We start from the raw sequence: 19,529 nt of genomic DNA, 5'->3' as shown, positions 1-19,529 counted from the left end.
ATAAACCATTCAAGGTAGATACAACCTGCTTCTAATATTAGCATTTACAATGCTTCTCTCTACCTAGGCACCTAATCCCACATTCAAAACAAATTCATTCGTATTCCACCCTATGGAGCTGAGACTGTCATTCTTTTTTGAGATGCACTTCTGTGCAGACTCAGGTTCTTACAGTGCTCTTAACTTTTGTTACCCAGGTGTCTCTTGTTTTTTGCCTTGGCTGAGTTCCACGCCATCAGCAGAGTTTGTTGTCTCCGCCTGATGGGTCTGTCACCTTCAAGGAGCAGGATGAGGCTTCCCCCAACCAGTTTGTTGTTTGGAAGGATGGTGGTTCACTTAGTTTCTGTAACTGACACTCCACTTGGTTCTTCACTGTCTCCACATCATTCTTCATCCTCACATTTCTCCAGAAAAGTCTGTGTTTTGTCTGGTTGAAGGTGCTAACAATCCAAAGATCCCAAGTAATTACTTCATCTTTTCTTTTAATTCCTCTTTTTTCTTTCTTGTCAATGCTTATAAAGAATTAATTGGTTTTTAGTGCTGTGGAAGTGTTGCATATCGCAATGAAATGCCTAAGAATGAGTTTTAAGTAGCACAGCAAGACTAGAGTTGTGTGTTGCTGTGTAATCCTCAGAACATTGAATTTACCTCGGTTGTCCCTCAGGGTGCTGATGTCCTTGTGCTGTAATTGATTCAAGTTGGCAACCAGGTTGTAATGGGTGAGCATGACACCCTTTGGCAGCCCAGTGGTGCCAGAGGAGTAAGGCAACACCGCCACATCCTCCTTGGGGTTGATCTGGAGAGGGAAAGAATTAGGATGGGGGTAAATGGAGAAAGTGAGAGGATTAGGGAATGCTAAGAGTAAGGCAACACCACCACCAGGGAAAGAATAAGGATGGGATATATATATATATATATATATATATATATATATATATATATATATATATATATATATATATATATATATATATATATATATATATATATATGCTGTAGGTGTTATTACTGATTATTACAGAGAGAGAGAGAGAGAGAGAGAGAGAGAGAGAGAGAGAGAGAGAGAGAGAGAGAGAGAGAGAGAGAGAAATATATATATATATATATATATATATATATATATATATATATATATATATATATATATATATATATATATATATATATATATATATATATGCTGTAGGTGTTATTACTGATTATTACAGAGAGAGAGAGAGAGAGAGAGAGAGAGAGAGAGAGAGAGAGAGAGAGAGAGAGAGAGAGAGAGAGAGAGAGAGAGAGAGAGAGAGAGAGAAACAGTATATGCAAGGGGGCCGAGTAAATGGAGTGAATGGCAGGATTAGGGTATGCTAAGATGGGGATGAATAGAGAATCAGAAGAATAAAGCATGAAAGATCAAAGATGGAAATATATGTATTATGAAAAAAATACATGAACTTTGGCAGTCTGTGAGATAAAACTCTTTCCTGAAAAATAAATAAATAAATAATAAAAAGTGTAAAAAGCAGAATTTGACTTTGTATGAATTGTAATTTGTTAAAAACATAAAACTAAAAAATATACGCCCACCTTGACTGTCTACAAGAAAATGCAATGCCCTTAAAGAGATTAGGCAGTCACTGACTGGAAAAGAAAAGAAAGCCAAACTTGATGATGTCTGTGCTGCAGGGGTTATCAACCTTTTGCAAGCTGGGATCCCCCAAAGCTGGTTCAATGCAGTTGGGGCCCCCCCTCCTACCTGCGTCACTCACTCAACCCCCTTCCCAACTATGCCACTATAGATAGACAGATAGAATCAGATAGATAGATAGATAGGTAGATAGAATCAAATGGATACATAGAGGGTGGGCATAACAGCTGCATCTCTGTACCAACAGCCAGTGAGTCCTTGATTTTCCTTGATTTGTGATTTTTTTTTCTCCTCCCGTCCTGTGCTTGCGCTCCCCCCAGGAGTGCCCGTGCTCCCCACAGCCCCCCCCCATCCCCTCACCGGTTGAAAACTACAGGGCCCTATGGAAATGTCTCACCACAGCAAAATCGACCACCCAGACAAAAAAAAAAGTAAGCCTATTTTGACTGGGAACACCTTACAAAAAAAAAAAGCCTTGCTGATAATAAAAAAAAATAAAAAAAAATAGTAAGCCTACCTTGACTGACTGTGGGAACACCCTACTCCTGAAAAAATAAATAAAAAGCCTTACCGTAAAGAAAAAAAAGTGGGAACGCCTTACTAAATAGGGGAAAAACAAAAGGAAATAAATAAATAATAAACCTACCTTGACTGAGTGTGGGAACGCCTTGCCATCATCTTTCAGAAGTTTGTGGAAGGAGAGCAGTCCCGCCTTCTCATCATCGGGCGTGGGGTAGATAACAATGACGTGCCGCACCTTCGGGCACTGCTTGCACGCCTCCATCACAGCGCCCAACACCCCCTTGTGTGCCACCACCACCGACGCGCTGCTGCTGTTTAGCTGCGTGGCTATTCCATCTGTGGGAGAAAGGGAAGGGTGTTGCACAGTGAGGGTGGAGGAAACTTAGAAATTAGGCTTCAAGGAAATGATAGAATAAAGTTACAAGATGATGGTTAGAATAAAGTTACAAGGAGATCGATGGTTAGAATAGAGTCCCCATAATTTGAAGATACTTTAAAATTAAGAGAGAAGAAAAATGGTGTTACAAAGTGAAGTGGAAGAAAGTTAATGCAAAGTTTAGATCGGAATTAAGTTCAGAGAAGATGGGATGAGATGAAAGTGATTGGAATAATATTAGCATAAGTTCAAGTTACGTTAAAATTAAATAAAAATTAAGAGGTAAGGGAATGGGTGTTACAGGATGAGGCTGGAGGGAAATTAATGTAAAGTTCAGGTCGGATTAAGTAACCCAGAAAAAAAAAACGTAACAGGTTAATGCAATGCGTGCTGTCAGAGTTCTCAATTCTGTTTTCATGATTTCAGTGGTAGTTTAACCTAGATTCGGCACCTTAGAAAAAAAAAAAATCTAACCTTTGAAAATAGTCCTGGTGATTATGACCATAACGTTCATTACGGGACAATTCCTTAAATAGTTGTTTGACATGAAACAGTCTTCAGGCTCTCTCATCGCCGCAATGTTTGACATGAAACTGTCTTCAGCCTCTTTCTCATCGCTGCAGTTTTGCATTTCTTACAATCTTGTACCGGAATTTTCACGCTAACTGCTCTTCTGATCTTGTTAACTGTATGCCTCACTTCCTCCCGCTGCCTCGCTGTACAAGACTCTTTTTTTCTCTCATCCCAATTCTGTCCTCTCTAATGCAAGATTTAACCAGTTTTCTCAATCATTCATCCCTTTCTCTTTTTTTTTTTTTTTTAATTCTAGCTGATATCTCAATGGGAACTGGCATTAAGTGGGCCTTTTTTTATTACAATTTTTTTTTTTTTTGCCTTTGGCCAGTGGCCCTCTTATATGAAAAGAAAAGTAGCCTGTATTCAGAAACGCATTGCTCTCGCACCATGACTATTTTCCAAGCCCACAGAGATGATTAGCCAGGTTTTCAAGACTATTTTTCCTATTAATAGTGCAGAAATATTGTTGATCAGTCACTAGAACTATAAAAACCTGTGTAACTTTATGTAAAGGCTTTTGAAAGTAGTTAGTCGAGGTGCGGCGCTGAAGTATTAACACCACCTACGCGCCGCCGTTCAGCTGCATGGTGGCTATTCCGTCTGGGAGAAGGGGAAGGGTGTAGCAAAGTGAGGTGGAGGAAAGTTAATGTGTGTGAACTTTAGGTCGGAATTAAGTTTAAAGAAGATGGGACGAGGTGAAAATTGATAGAAAGTTGGCATATGTTAAATTTACCTTAAAGTAAGGTCAAAATAAAGTCAGAAGTAGATGAAAAAGGAAGATCAGAATTAGGTTTCAGTGTGGTTGAAGTTATGTTCAAATATGATATAGAATTAGATAGGAAATAAGGGATATATAACATAGCTAGTATTACAACAAGAAGAAAGGGTTGACCTCCAAAAAGTACCAGCGAGATAGGCACTGCTGACAAAAAAAAAAAAAAAAAAAAAGTTGGGGAGGTGTGGGGGATTAACCTAAAGTACAAAATAAGCTGAATATAAGTAAATACCTGCGAGGTAGGCACTGCTGACGGTGGTGGTGATGGCGCCTATGGAAGCCACGGCGAAGAAGGCGATGGGAAACTCCGGGCAGTTAGGCGAGACGAGGCCCACCACGTCCCCCTTGGTCACGTCCAGGCGGGTGAGAGCGCTACCCAGACGGTGACACTGGTCCCGGAACTCCCCGTGGGTGTACGAGATGCCGCTGATGCCATCCACCTGAAATGCTCAGATAGTTTATTGACCAGAAGTACTGTACATCATCAACTCCTTCACAGCCATACAACTCTTCCCATGATCACTTACAGCTTTCCAGGCATTTATGTACTACAGCTTAATTCGTATATTATTTCAAAGCCTAGATCAGTAATAGTCAAAGTTAACCTGGGTGCATGGGTTTTTTACAAAGAGTGCTTGGAGAAAACTGAGGTCAGGGTGCACATCATGAAAAGGTGTTTTTGAAAGAAAATTGTGTCACATAAGAAATTAATTTAATTTGAGATTAAAGTATTACAAATTTATATACATACAGTATTATATCAGTATATTACACGCAACTCGCGCCTCACAGATCTGAAATGTGGCATTTTGTTTTATTATACATTCGGAAGCTACACTATTTAGAACCGAGTAGCTATTTGTTAGGTTTAAAATGTTAACCTAATGTTTCTGTTTACATATATATTTTCAGTCTTTACAAATAGAGAAAAACGTGAAATATTAATGTAAATCTTTTATAATTAATTGTCCTAGGTGCGAGGGTACATGAATTTCTCAATAGCTCCATTGAAGGGTGCATGGACTTAGAAATGTTAAAGAACAATGGCCAAGAGAGAGAGAGAGAGAGAGAGAGAGAGAGAGAGAGAGAGAGAAATGTTGTATAATGCAGTCAATCACGTGTAGCCTCTTATGGTTTACACAAAATAATTTCTGAAAAGAAATGATCTATTACACCAGGGTAAACAGGAAAAATTGGAATTACAGCGGTCACTATTTTTAATATGCTCTAGTCAAGGATTCTCAAGAGTGTTTCCCTTGTTAATAATATAAAAATCATTTTAATCTATCACTAAAACCGTAAAAAAATAAATAAATGATAAATAAATAAGAACTTTAAAAACCTGTCACTAACCAGAACCTTGGGAAAGCAGTGGAAAGGCGAGCAGAAGTGTTTCAGAATATGAGTCCTTGGTCACTATTCGTTCACTGCGATTAATTTTAAGCATTAGAAAGATCGACTAAGTGAAACAGATGAACAACTCTCAAATGCCATTCCCGTAAAGAAAACACGGAGAACCACTAGAGGCAGCTTTCTTGATATGTTGGCTACATGTTGAACATACTCGTACACCAGGCAACAGGGAGTCTGTGCATTCCGCGGCGGTGCGTGCATGAATAAAGTATGTTTAAGATGCTTATCGGTATGGATTGGATAATGCAAATCGTGCATGAACTTTCCGGTTTTGTCATACTACGGAAGATGATCGGCGATAAGATGATCCCTGGTATGCGGCCGGTTTTCTGATGAAGCAATAGATCAATGGAATGCATCACGAGAGGATATGGAATGTGCAAATAGTATCCCAACATGAATTTGAAAGAAAAATAAGATGATTTTGTCCTAAAAAGAAAGAAAAAATACGTTATTCAATTCTACACACACACACACACACACACACACACACACACACACACACACACACACACACACACAAGGTAGGTGCAAAGGATTGGATGGCTTTTATTCTTTGTTGGTTTATTGACTAATCTGTTTTACGTCAGCAATACCAACTTTATTGAACTCCCCTCTCTTATGTTTATGGCGCTTCACAGTACCCTTTTATCTTTACTTTATTGAGTCGCGTATCAGTTTTTTTTATGAGGGGTTTGTATTCTTTTATCTGGTTTATTTACGCGTCTTGGCTTCAGTATATCACCGTTGCCATGTCAGAGTAAATCCAAATATTAGTTTTGTAAGTTCCTCATTGTTCTGTTATTGATGTGTGTCTTACAGCTGTTTATTGTAGCCCCCTTTTTTTTCTACTTCTTTCTTTCTTCTCGTCCTTCTTCCTATTGGTCATGTTACTCATCCTCCTCTTCCTCTTACTCCGCGTTCAATAACTCTTTTTCCTCCTTGTTCTCTTCCTTGTAGCCATTCTTTTCTTAATCCACCTCCTCCTCTTTCTCCTGTTCTTCTCTTCCTTGTGGTCATCCTTCTCCCACTTCTCCTCCAGTTCTTCTCTTCCGTGTGCTTCATCTCCTCTACCTCCTCCTCTTGCAAGTCAGCAACGCCTCACAACCTCCCGCCAAGTTACTGAATCACGTTGTTTGCTCGTGATTCGGTCCCGTTAGTTGTAAAGCGAGAGAGAGAGAGGGAGGGCAAAAATGATGACCGTAACAGAGAGAGAGAGAGAGAGAGAGAGAGAGAGAGAGAGAGAGAGAGAGAGAGAGAGAGAGAGAGAGAGAGAACACAACAACTGTTTCTTCGCAAACCTACCCCAACCTCCCCACATGCCAACCCCAACTCTCTCTCTCTCTCTCTCTCTCTCTCTCTCTCTCTCTCTCTCTCTCTGTTCCCCACTGTCTTCCCCACACACCCACATATCCTCCCAGTAACGCATCTCCCCTCTCCCCCACTGACCTCACAAGTAGCAAAACATCGGTATTATAATGCAGCTTAGTAAACGAGTCTCGCAAGTTATTTAAAGACAAAACAAGCGAAGTAATATTGGGAAGTTGTAAGATAAGCGTGGACCAAGTTTAAAAATAATGGTTAAGGTGAAGAAATTAGCGTGTTTTTTTTAAATGCATATGTTGATTTGGCACCAGCGCGAATCGAGAACGTTATTTTTCTCTCCCTATCACGTTCCGTTGTATTTCGTTCACTTTTTCACATCCTGTATGCTCTTTCTCATGCCTCCACGCGCTTCCTCTTTATTGATCACCTCCCCACGGGCCTTCGCCTCTCCCTACTGTTCCTTGCGCATTGAAAGGTTGTTTAGGAGTTACTGCAGTGGAAATTGAGGAAGAAATACGAAAGAGTCATGTGAAGAGAGAGAGAGAGAGAGAGAGAGAGAGAGAGAGAGAGAGAGAGAGAGAGAGAGAGAGAGAGAGAGAGAGAGAGAGAGAGAGCAAAAGGTCATTGGCACCACGAATCTCTCTCTCTCTCTCTCTCTCTCTCTCTCTCTCTCTCTCTCTCTCTCTCTCTCTCTCTCTCTCTCTCTCAAATCTACTATTCTCTAAGTGGATAAAATAATACAAAGATTGGTGCCAGAAGAAGACTAAATTTAGGTTAGGAATTTCTACAGTTTTATGTAACACACACACACACACACACACACACACACACACACACACACACACACACACACACACACACACACAGGCTCCACACCTCGTTGCATTCATCACCATTGCAACACCTCCATAAGTGATTGATAATAGCTAATGTATCCTGCTTCTCTCTCTCTCTCTCTCTCCTCTCTCTCTCTCTCTCTCCTCTCTCTCTCTCCTCTCTCTCTCTCTCTCTCTCTCTCTCCTAATTTTTGGCTGTAACAATATCTAATAGTTTCCTTATAGTTTTCCTCCTCCTCTTCCTCCTCCTCCTCCTCCTCCTATTGTATTCAGTTCAGCATTATGTAACTACTCGTATTTCCCTCCATTTTTCCTTTTTTTTGTTCTCTCTATCTTTTTCCTTTCTCTCCTCTTCCTCCTCTTTTTCTTCTTTTTTCCCTTCTTACCCTTCTCACTCCTTTTCTGTGATTTTTCTTCATCTTCCTCCATTTCCTCCTTGTTCTTTTTTTTTTTCATATACACATCTATTCTGTATTCTAATCACTTTCCTCGAATATTCATTCTTTCAGCTTTATTCTGTCCAAGCTTGCACTAATATTTCTCCTCCTCCTCCTCCTCCTCCTCCTCCTCCTCCTCCTCCTACTACTACTACTACTACTACTACTACTACTACTACTACTACTACTACTACTACTACTACTACTACTACTCCTCCTCCTTTCCATCTGTTTTAATTAACCTCCTCCTTGTTTCTTTCCTAATGTACCACTGCTAGTATATTTATGCTGAGTAGATACCTCCAGTGTAGCCTAATATGTCTTGTTATCTGTTCTTGTGTGATCTAGTGCAATCTGGTACTGATATTGCAACCTTTATGTGACCTTACGTAATGTGTAATTCATGCGAGAGAAAGAGAGAGAGAAAAAAAATTATTGTCAGCTCACGAGAGAGAGAGAGAGAGAGAGGAGAGAGAGAGAGAGAGAGAGAGAGAGAGAGAGAGAGAGAGAGAGAGTACCGCTATACCGTTGGCCATCAGGTAAAAACCTTGCCTTCTTTCACACGGTTCGAGTCCCAGATTTGACCAATTCGCTCTCTCTATGCGGGGCCATTCTGTTGCAATACACGCTATACACTGGAAAATTGCATGATAAAGTTGCATAAATTATCTAGCTCTCTCTCTCTCTCTCTCTCTCTCTCTCCTCTCTCTCTCTGCTCTCTCTCTCTCTCTCTCTCTCTCTCTCTCTCTCTCCTCTCTCTCTCTCTCTCTCTCTCTTGTGAGCTGACGATAATTTTTTTTCAACATTATACAACCATTCCCCCTTTATTTTCTCGTTTTTTTTCTCTCTATCCTCTTTCGTCTCCTCTCCATCTTCTTTTTCCCATATTAGTACTTTCTGTCCTTTTCCTCTAATATTTAACCAACAATTTCCCATGATTTTTTTTTTTCCCCTTCTCCTCCTCCTTTCTTCTGTGCTATCCTGTCTCTCCCACTAATAGCGTAGATTAGTTACCCAAACAGTGTAGCAAGGATCTCGGAGTCTGTTGCTGTTTTGTTGGACGTCCTTTGCATTAACTTGTATTCCTCCTTCCTCCTCCTCCTCCTCCCTCCTCTTCAGTGTCATTCCCTTTCTTTCCTTTGCTTCCTTTTATTCTCTTCTCCTTGATCCCTCTAGCTTCTTATAAGTGGAACAAATATATTAAAGGAATATAAGAGGTAAAGAGAATAATTATCCTAGCGTAACTTAAACCAGGCCAAACCAAACCAAACCAAACCTAACCTAACTCGACCAAATCTAACCAAAGCTAACGGTACATAGCTAAATTTAACCTAACCCAAACAAACTAAACCTAACCTGAGTAATATCCCCTTCAGAGGACATAAATAAACTTCAGGAACACCTTTACTTAAAATTCCTCCTCCTCCTCCTCCTCCTCCTCCTCCCTCCTCCTCCTCCTCCTCTCGCCAAGACCCGCATTCCCTCCCCCCTCCCCCTCTCTTCAACCCTCTCCCCTCTCACAGGTAATTGTATCGACTTCTAGGTGTATTCAAGAACCTTCGTCTCTCTCTCTCTCTCCTCTCTTCTCTCTCTCCCTCTCTCTCTCTCTCTCTCTCTCTCCTCTCTCTCTCTCTCCTCCTCTCTCTGGAGCATCGATTGTCCATTCCAGTTTAATCAAAGAACTCTCTCTCTCTCTCTCTCTCTCTCTCTCTCTCTCTCTCTCTCTCTCTCTCTCTCTCTCTCTCTCTCTCTCTCAAGGTAAGAATAACAAAACAGAAGCGGTTAAGCTAAACATTCCATCCAAACACACACACACACACACACACACACACACACACACACACACACACACACACACACACACACACACACACACACACACACACACACACGAATAAATAAAATAATGAAATAAAATAAAGAAAGAAATTCTTAAAAATAAACAAATGAGAAACACCCACATACACACCAAGCGTACTATAAATAAATGAATAAATAAACTAAACCAAACCAAGAAAAAAGAAAAAGCGCAACATCACCATTACTTACACCTTCCTGCATTTCTCTCACTTCTCTCACTTCTCTCACTTCCTCCTCCTACTTCTACTCCTCTGTGTTGATAAGAGACGTGAGATTCAGTACTTGACAAGGAAGTGGCATGGTTATCATCCCCCTAGAGAGAGAGAGAGAGAGAGAGAGAGAGAGAGAGAGAGAGAGAGAGAGAGAGAGAGAGAGAGAGAGAGAGAGAGAGTAGAAGGTAGTTATTTAGGACAAAGACTGCAGTTTGTAGGTCGTTGCTGGGTATGTGGTTGTTGCTCTCTCTCTCTCTCTCTCTCTCTCTCTCTCTCTCTCTCTCTCTCTCTCTCTCTCTCTCTCTCTCTCTCTCTCTCTCTCTCTCTCTCTTTCTCTATCTATCTATCTTTAAGTAAGCAAAGACTTTTAAAGTTTATCTGTTATCTGCTATCGCATCTGAGGGTGAAGTGGCCGCAGGCAGAGAAGTAGCCTGGGCATTGAGATAAGGTGAATTAAACTTGTCAACTTGGAGGGATTGAAGTGATGGTACTGCATCTGATAACACTGATAAGGCGACAGAATGCGTGTGAACAGTGCAAAGGACAATATTCTGAAACGCTTCACTCTGCTACATACTTTCAAAAGGCTCCACAATAGTTGGTGACACGGGTTTTCAAGAATGTTTTTTTTTATGGTTATATCGACAGATTAACAAGATTTCTACGTCATTAAGCTCTCGTGAGAACCTGGCTACCTACTTTCAGAAGGCTCTATATAAAATTACACGTGTTTTTAAGGGTAATTTTTATGGTTCTATTGAAAGATTAATAGGATTTTTACGATATTTGCAGTAGAAACACTCATGAGAACCCGGTTACCTGCGTGCTTTCAAAAGGATGTTTCTAATCTTTTGACAGATTAACAAGATTTCTACGTTATTAACAGGAGAAACACTCATGATAGCCCGTTAACTACATTTAAAAGCCACTAGTTGAAGTTAGGTTAGGTTTTTAAGGGTGTTTATTTTTATGATTATATTGACAGATTAACAGGATTTCTTCGTTATTTACAGGGGAAACATTCTTGAGAACCTGGTTGATCATGTCTGCGGCCTTTGAAAATAGTCATGTTGAGAGAGCAGCGCGTTTCAGAATACGGGCTTAATAGTGCAAATGTACGTTCACCTGTTTTTCTTCCGTCTATCCTGACAACTTAACTCTTCCACTACTTTGATCGTCCTTGAAGTTTCAGAGCATTGTGAAAAAAAAAAATAAAATATGGACACGCAATAGAGAATATATGAGTTTTATCTTTCTTGCTTGGACATGCAACAGCAAAAGGATAGATTAATTTCGTCCTTTTTTTTTTCTGGCATGGGCACACAAACAGATAAATATATTAACCTTTTCACTGCTATTTGACACATCTTTCCTTAATCACTCACCACTCTGAGACATTTTTTCTTGTTCCACAGCCACTTCAAAACACTGCAGTGGCTAGAAATTGCAATACTGATTTTTTTTTTTTATCACTTTCTTTCCTGTAGGTGCTTATAAAGACTTCATGCGTTGCTTCTAGTGCTGTAAATTGTTTCATATTGCAGTGAAGGCGTTAATCTCGTATTCCTGCATGGACACACAAGCAGAATAGGTTAATTTCGTTTTTATTCTTGCATGGACACACAAGCAGAATAGGTTAATTTCGTTTTTATTCTTGCATGGACACACAAGCGGAAAGAATATGTTAATATCGTCTTTTGTAAGCCAGAGAACTACTTAAAAGACTATAAAAGACTATTCATTGTAAAAAAATAAATACGAAAGATGAAGGTAATTATGAAAAGTTATGCAATGGAGTAGGGTAATTTTGTTCTTTATTGGCTGGACATTTACTGAGAATACGATACATTATACAAAAATAAGCAAAAAAGATGTAGATGATCATGTAAAAAAAAAAAAAATGATGTGCAGTGAAAAGGGTAATATATGTAACTCAACCTTAACTTTCCCTGTGTTATATGTTGAGTAATGGTCATCAAGAGGGCCATAAGACAACGAATTATCACTGGGAACACTTCAAAGCAAAGTATTTCAGTCTAATAATTTTACAGTTTATCTCGGTATATTGCAGTTTATTACACCAGTGCAGTACCGTATATATTTCAGAGCATTTCGGGATATTTCAGTTTATTTCAGAGTATTTCAGTGACTTGTGGTAAATCTGCAGTAAGTGGTGGTGGTGGTGGTGGTAGTCAGGGAGGCGGTGTTTATGTAACTGTCGGTATTCTGAACGTGGCCTTTTTTCATGATATCTATATGTCAGGCAATCTTGTTTGGAGCAGTGAGTCAGTCACACACACACACACACACACACACACACACACACACACACACACACACACACACACACACACACACACACTGAAAGACAGCCATGAACTCACGACTTTCTGTAGATCCTGTTAGAGAGAGAGAGAGAGAGAGAGAGAGAGAGAGAGAGAGAGAGAGAGAGAGAGAGAGAGAGAGAGAGAGAGAGAGAGAGAGAGAGAGAGAGAGAATGTGTGTGTGTGTGTGTGTGTGTGTGTGTGTGTGTGTGTGTGTGTGTGTGTGTTTCGAGGGTGAGGTGTGTGCGATGTATCAATAGAATAAGGGAGGGTGGCCAGAGTGACGCCTTTAGTTCATAAGTTCCCAGCCTTTTCTTGGTTCATGCATCTTTAAGGAGCTTTTAAGAAATTCATGTTACCTTGGTGTCTAGGTTAATAAATTAAAAGAATAGGAAAAAAAAGAGATGAATATTTCCCGTTTTTTCGTGAGTTTCAAAATAGGAATTATTTTAGATTAAAGTACTTAGTCTCTCATTTCAACGTAGAAAATAACTACTCGGTCCCAAATAATTATATAGGTGTTAAATGTATAATAAAACAAAATGTCACATCTCTGACTCGTGAGGCGCGAGTTGCGTGTGAGTGTAATATACGAAAATATACAAAATGCCTTCATCTCATTTTCAGTTGATTTCTTACATGTTATACAATTTCCTTCCTAAGACATTTTTTCATACTGTACACTCTTAAACACACCGAACATCCCTGTCATGTACCCTTCCATGCATCCCAGTATTTCAGGTGCCCTTTGAAAACACTCATGCACCCTGGTTGACTATCACTGATTAAGTCCAGCAAGGTGCAGGGTGGTCAGGAGTAAGGGTGTGGTGAATATGGAAGAATGATTGGGGTGTGCAGGGAATAGTTTATGCGACTCGCGGCCTTGGGAAGTGTGAGAGCGAAATGTGAGGTAGGTCAAGCTGTGATAGGACGAGTGATTGGGCTAGCTTTGTACGCTCTCTCTCTCTCTCTCTCTCTCTCTCTCTCTCTCTCTCTCTCTCTCTCTCTCTCTCTCTCTCTCTCTCTCTCTCAATCACTCAGAAGTAAAAAAAAAAAAAATCTGGTAATTCAGCTCCTTGCATGCATCCTGAAGCTATCACGTAAATACCCCATCCGTTCACATTCATACATCCAGTCATCCACTTCCTTCCCATCACCCCATCCCCTCACACCCACAAATCCACACATTCAGTTCCTTGCATGCATCCTTCTCGGGACCCCATCCCCTCACACCCACACTTGCACTCTTCAGATAGTGACAATTGCCGCTGACAGACCAAGGCCTCACACCCACAGATAGATATACAGAAGTTTATTGACCACCAAACCACAGTCACATTTCTATACTACATCTCAGAACGTGGTCCAGTATATATTCCCTACGACAGGCTTGTAAATGGACGGAAATGAAATGGGATGCAAGCAGGCGTGAAATAACTGCTTCTTACGAGGACATACAACGAGTCCCGGTGCGGCGAGCGAGTGTTTGTGTTGCTTGTTCAGAGTTCAAAGAATCACGAGCCACAAAAACAGCTGAGTGTATGCTGTTGATGTAAGCAAGATTTCACGTACCACTAGCTGAGATAATAGTAGTAGTAGTAGTAGTAGTAGTAGTAGTAGTAGTAGTTATAATACGAAATGAAGATCAGGAAGAGTTCGGTTCTCTTGCCAACACTTTTGAGAATGACTCTCTCTCTCTCTCTCTCTCTCTCTCTCTCTCTCTCTCTCTCTCTCTCTCTCTCTCTCTCTCTCTCTCTCTCTCTCTCTCTCATTCTTTTTATTATTATTCCCCTTTTCTTCTTCTTCTTCTTCTTCTTCTTCTTCTTATTATTATTATTATTATTATTATTATTATTATTATTATTTATTATTATTATTATTATTATCATTGTTATTATCATCATCATCATCATGAGATGAGAAGCTGGCAGATATTTCCATAACTAGGGAGATAGTGGAACAGGAGATAGATAGGCTAAAAAAGTTCAAGTCACCAGGACCTGATGAAATATATCCCAGAGTACTTAAGGAATGTAAAGAGATTATTAGTGAGCCGTTAGTTTCTGTCTTTAGGAAATCACTGGACTCGGGTGAGGTACCAGTAATGTGGAGGCAGGCTAATGTAGTACCCATCTTTAAGAAAGGAGATAAAACTTTAGCGTCTAATTATAGACCTGTCAGCTTAACTTCAGTTGTAGGTAAAATGTTAGAGTCAATAATAGCGAGGAACATTAGGGAACATTTAGACAAACATAACTTGATAAATCAGTCACAGCATGGCTTCACGAAGGGGAAGTCTTGCCTGACAAACTTGTTAAGTTTTTACAGTAAGGTGTACGAGGCAGTAGATAATGGTGATAGTTATGATATCTTATATCTGGACTTTAGTAAAGCATTTGACAAGGTACCCCATCAAAGGCTCCTGAGAAAGGTTAGGGCACACGGGATAGATGGGAAGGTGTTAGGCTGGATAGGGTCATGGCTTGGTAACAGGCGACTGAGAGTGGTAATAAACGGCTCGAAATCCGAGTGGGGTCATGTAATTAGTGGGGTGCCACAGGGATCAGTATTAGGGCCATTGTTATTTCTAATGTATATCAATGACTTGGATAGTGGAATTAGTAGTGATGTTAGTAAATTTGCGGATGACACAAAGATAGGTAGATTAATTAGGTCAGAATCGGATGCCATCGCCTTGCAGGCAGACTTAGATAGAATGAATGAATGGACGGATAGATGGCAAATGCAATTTAATATCAATAAATGCAAAGTGCTTAGCGTAGGTAGAGGAAACCCACACAATAGGTACACATTAGACAACCAAACTGGTAGGTACAGGGTACGAGAAAGATTTAGGAGTTATAGTTAGCTCTGAACTCCGTCTAGGGAAACAATGCATAGAAGCCAGAAACAAGGCAAATAGGTTACTAGGATTCATTTTTAGGAGTGTTAAAAGTAGAAGGCCGGAAGTAATATTAAAGTTATACTTGGCGCTGGTCAGACCTCATCTAGACTACGCGGTGCAATTCTGGTCCCCACATTACAGGAAAGATATAGGTCTATTAGAATCAGTACAGAGGAGAATGACTAAAAGGATTCCTTACGAGGCGAGGTTGAAGCTGTTAAATTTACATTCTTTAGAGAGACGTAGGTTAAGAGGGGACCTGATAGAAGTCTTTAAGTGTTATAACAAGGGAGATGTAAGCAAAATTCTTAGGATCAGCAACCAGGGTAGAACAAGAAATAACGGGTTCAAGCTTGAAAAATTTAGGTTTAGGAAGGAGATAGGAAAAAACTGGTTCTCAAATAGAGTGGTAGATGAGTGGAACGGACTTAGTAATCATGTAGTTAGTGCTAGGACACTAGAGAGCTTTAAGAGAAGATTAGACAAGTTTATGGATGGGGATAGCAGATGGAAATAGGTAGGTGTGTTTCATACAGGGACTGCCACGTGTAAGCCTGGTCACTTCTTGCAGCTTCCCTTATTTCTTATGTTCTTATCATCATCATCATCATCATCATCATCATCATTATTATTATTGTTGTTGCCTTGGGTGAGTTCGACGCAGTTGTGATGCGACTTCCTTAACGCCTTGAGGCTCTCACAAGGACTGTTTTTTCTAAGGTCGCAGATAATTAGTCGGGTTCTTGTTGTAACATTCATATGATAAATGACTTGTATACTATTGCTGCTACGGTAGACGGTCACTGTTCTTCTGCTAAATCTATTAACAGTGGTGTTCCTCAGGGTTCTGTCCTGTCACCCACTCTCTTCCTATTATTCATCAATGATCTTCTAAACCAAACTTCTTGTCCTATCCACTTTTACGCTGATGATACTACCCTGCACTTTTCCACGTCTTTTCATAGACGTCCAATCCTTTAGGAAGTAAACAGTTCACGCAGGGAAGCCACAGAACGCCTGACTTCTGATCTCTCTAAAATTTCTGATTGGGGCAGAGCAAACTTAGCATTGTTCAATGCCTCAAAAACTCAATTCCTCCATCTATCAACTCGACACAACCTTCCAGACAACTATCCCTTCTTCTTCAGTGACACTCAACCGTCCCCCTCTTCTACACTGAACATCCTTAATCTATCCTTTACTTATGATCTAAACTGTAAACTTCGCATCTCATCTCGAGCTAAAACAGCCAGTCTCCGCCAGTTTTTCTCACCCTTCCAGCTGCTAACTCTGAACAGGGGCCTTATCTGTCCATGTATGGAGTATGCTTCACATGTTGGGGGGGGGGTGCGGTTTCCACTCATACCGCTCTTCCAAACAGGGTGGAATCAAAAGCCTTTCGTCTCATCAACTCCTCTCCTTTAACTGATTGTCTTCAGCCTCTTTCTCATCGCTGCAGTGTTGCGTCTCTTGCTATCCTCTACCGCTATTTTCATACCAACTACTCTTCTGATCTTGCTAACTGCATGTCTTCTCCTCCTCCTCTCGCTGCACAAGACTTTCTTCTTTCTCTCACCCCTATTCTGTCCACCTCTCTAATGCAAGAGTTAACTGGTATTCTCATTCATTCATCCCTTTCTCTGCTTCTGTATTTCTATTTTCCTGTGACTTGAACTCCTTAAAGAGGGAGGTTTCAAGACACTTATCCTTCCCTATTCGGGGACCGGCATCTCGGTAGGCCATTTTTTTTTTTTTTTTGTCCTTGGCTGGTGTTCCTCCTACATAAAAAAAAAAAAAAAATCGTGTATTGGTAATAATAGGAAATAAGGTTCAAATAAGTGGTATTCTATGTACGAGTCTGAAGTGGTTCGAATGGTGGTACGTTTCTGATTCTCAGCTGTGGCTTGTGATGTCGTCCAGGCGACGCGAAGCAGTGCTGGAGACGGCAAGTTGACAGTTGTTCTGGTGGGGTCACGGCCCACAGCGGCCTGGCTTGGTTGTGGCACGAGCCGGCAGATGAACTGGAGGCGTGGTTCCATCGGCCATCGGTGAGATTTGAGATTATGTACTGTGTTGGTTGGCCAATGTTTAGATGCCGATGTATGCAATGAAAGAAACATTTTTTCTTGATTCGACATTGACGATTGTTTATGAATCTCACATGCCTGGCTGTGTTAAAGTAATCTTCCAAGTGGTATTGGCATGTTAATTTAATTAGAGGCAGTTGTTTTGTGGGGTGTGCGTGCTTCTTACTGATTGGCTTACTGGCTTGGGGTGCAGTGTGCTGGACTTGTGGTGTGTGGAGCCAGTGGAGTGAGTTGTGATTATTGAATAGGTTTTTCTTATTTCTTCTGATAGTATATGCTTAAGCATTGGTGAAAAGTGTCTTGGTTTGTTGGATTTACATTCGTTCTGGATACTTACGGTAATGGAAGTTTTGATGGTTTGCACTACTTATTGACATAATGAGTTTGAGGAAGGGTGCTCCTGCTGTGTGTGGAGGTTTGTTATTATAAATTTATGGGGTGAAACTCTCCCAAGTGTTAAGACACGTGACGTTTGCAGTACTACCCTGAGCCAGGCACGGTACTCTCATGACATTGCCCAGCCCCATCAGTAACCAGCACCCTTGTCAGGCTGTAGGATCCTGAACACACTTGAAAACCAACGTCCATCAGAGTTTCTTGAAAGTGATGAAGATGAGACGGGAAAATGTTTAAGGTATACAAATGAATATGAACTGTGATCCACAATCCTTGTCAAACTGTAGAATTATGAACACACTAGAAAACATGAACTTTCATTAGAGCCTCTTGAAAAACAAAAAAAAAAGCATGAAAAGATGAGATGGCGAAATGCTTAAGATACAAATAAATAAGAACAGTAATCCATAATCCTTGTCAGACAAAAGAATCATGAACTCACCCGTGACAACCTCGACTTTTATTAGAGCCTCATTAGAGCCTCTTGAAATTAATGGAGATATGACGGCGTGATGTTTAAAGGATGCGAATAAATATGAAACAAAGTAAATTATTATAGTACAGTAGGCGTGACAAAGCGTTAAACAAGACTAGTTATCAATACTCCAACACCTGCTCGTGAAAATGCACCGCCCAGTCGTACTACCTGCTGGTCCACGTGACTTAGGACGACACTGAAACACTTCTGCGCAGCTCCACTACTTTCAAAAGGCTTTAGTTGAAAATACACTTATTTCTAAGATTTTTTTTTTTATAGTTCTAGTAATAGATTAACAATATTTCTACATTATTAACAGTAGAAACACTCTTGAGAACCCGGCTGATCGTCTATATGGCCTCTGAAAACAGCCGTGGTGAGAGAGCAGAGCGTTTCAGAATACGGGCCTCAGCGTGACGTAACATTGATCCTAGGGCATGACTCCCCGTGCAGTGACCTTGACGTTTCCTCGCCAGATTGAGGCCAAGGGAACAAAACATCAGGTTCTGGTTTAACTCCTCTTGGCTCCGGTCCGTGTTTAGGTGCACGGGTACTTGAGAGAGAGGGGGGGGGGGGAGGAGATTATTAAAGTTCCCTTGTATTCTCCCATCTCGTTCCGTTAAAAGGGGACGATATATAAGAATTACACACACACACACACACACACACACACACACACACACTCAAGCGGGGCCTCCTCTACATCCAGTTCACGAGAAAGAGCGAGTAAAAAAAAAAGGAAGAAAGAAAAAAGAAAAGGAAAAGAAATGAGAAAAAGGCAGGTGTGAGATGCATAAATAGTGACGGGGACTGACCATTGACGTCTTTAGTCCAGAAGTGTGAATGATGAGTGAGGGTGTGGTGAATATGGAAGAGTGACAGTGTTGTGCAGGGGATGGTCAGTGTGACGTGCGGCCTTGGGGAGTGTGAGTGTGACGTGAGGTTTGTCAAGGTGTAATGGGATGAGTGACTGGTTTACCTGTATACTTCTGAAAGGTATTGGGAAGACTCCAGCCGGGTGTAACATTGAGTAATAAAAACGCAATTTTTTTTTATCTAAGGATTAAAAAAAAAAAAAAAACCACGGCGTCAATATTTTTTTCTTTTAACAATTCTTATAATAGGGTAGAGTTTTCCCAATAGTGCGCTCTCTCTCTCTCTCTCTCTCTCTCTCTCTCTCTCTCTCTCTCTCTCTCTCTCTCTCTCTCTCTCTCTCTCTCTCTCTCCGTCTTAACTGTTTATGTACGGGCAAGGTCGTGTGTGTGTGTGTGTGTGTGTGTGTGTGTGTGTGTGTGTGTGTGTGTGTGTGTGTGTGTGTGTGTGTGTGTGTGTGTAGGTTCAGGGCGAGATGAGGAGCAGTAAAGGCCTAGAGC

The 19,529-nt window shown here is 40.7% G+C and overlaps 1 protein-coding gene across 1 annotated transcript in view; it reads right to left on the bottom strand.

Annotated features, from left to right (window-relative positions):
• LOC135090191 (probable 4-coumarate--CoA ligase 1) overlaps positions 1-19,529 on the bottom strand; it is a 33,034-nt gene that overhangs the window by 7,603 nt on the left and 5,902 nt on the right. The window contains exons 2-4 of the mRNA XM_063986642.1: positions 4,115-4,322; positions 2,280-2,491; positions 649-796 (exon numbers count right to left, since the gene is read on the bottom strand). Of these exons, the coding sequence (XP_063842712.1) occupies positions 649-796; positions 2,280-2,491; positions 4,115-4,322 (568 nt within the window). The remainder of the gene's footprint in view (positions 1-648; positions 797-2,279; positions 2,492-4,114; positions 4,323-19,529) is intronic.

This window comes from Scylla paramamosain, chromosome 34, assembly GCF_035594125.1.
Source record: "Scylla paramamosain isolate STU-SP2022 chromosome 34, ASM3559412v1, whole genome shotgun sequence".
In the NCBI taxonomy this organism is placed as follows: Eukaryota; Metazoa; Arthropoda; class Malacostraca; order Decapoda; family Portunidae; genus Scylla; species Scylla paramamosain.
This window is presented reverse-complemented; position numbering and strand designations above follow the sequence as displayed.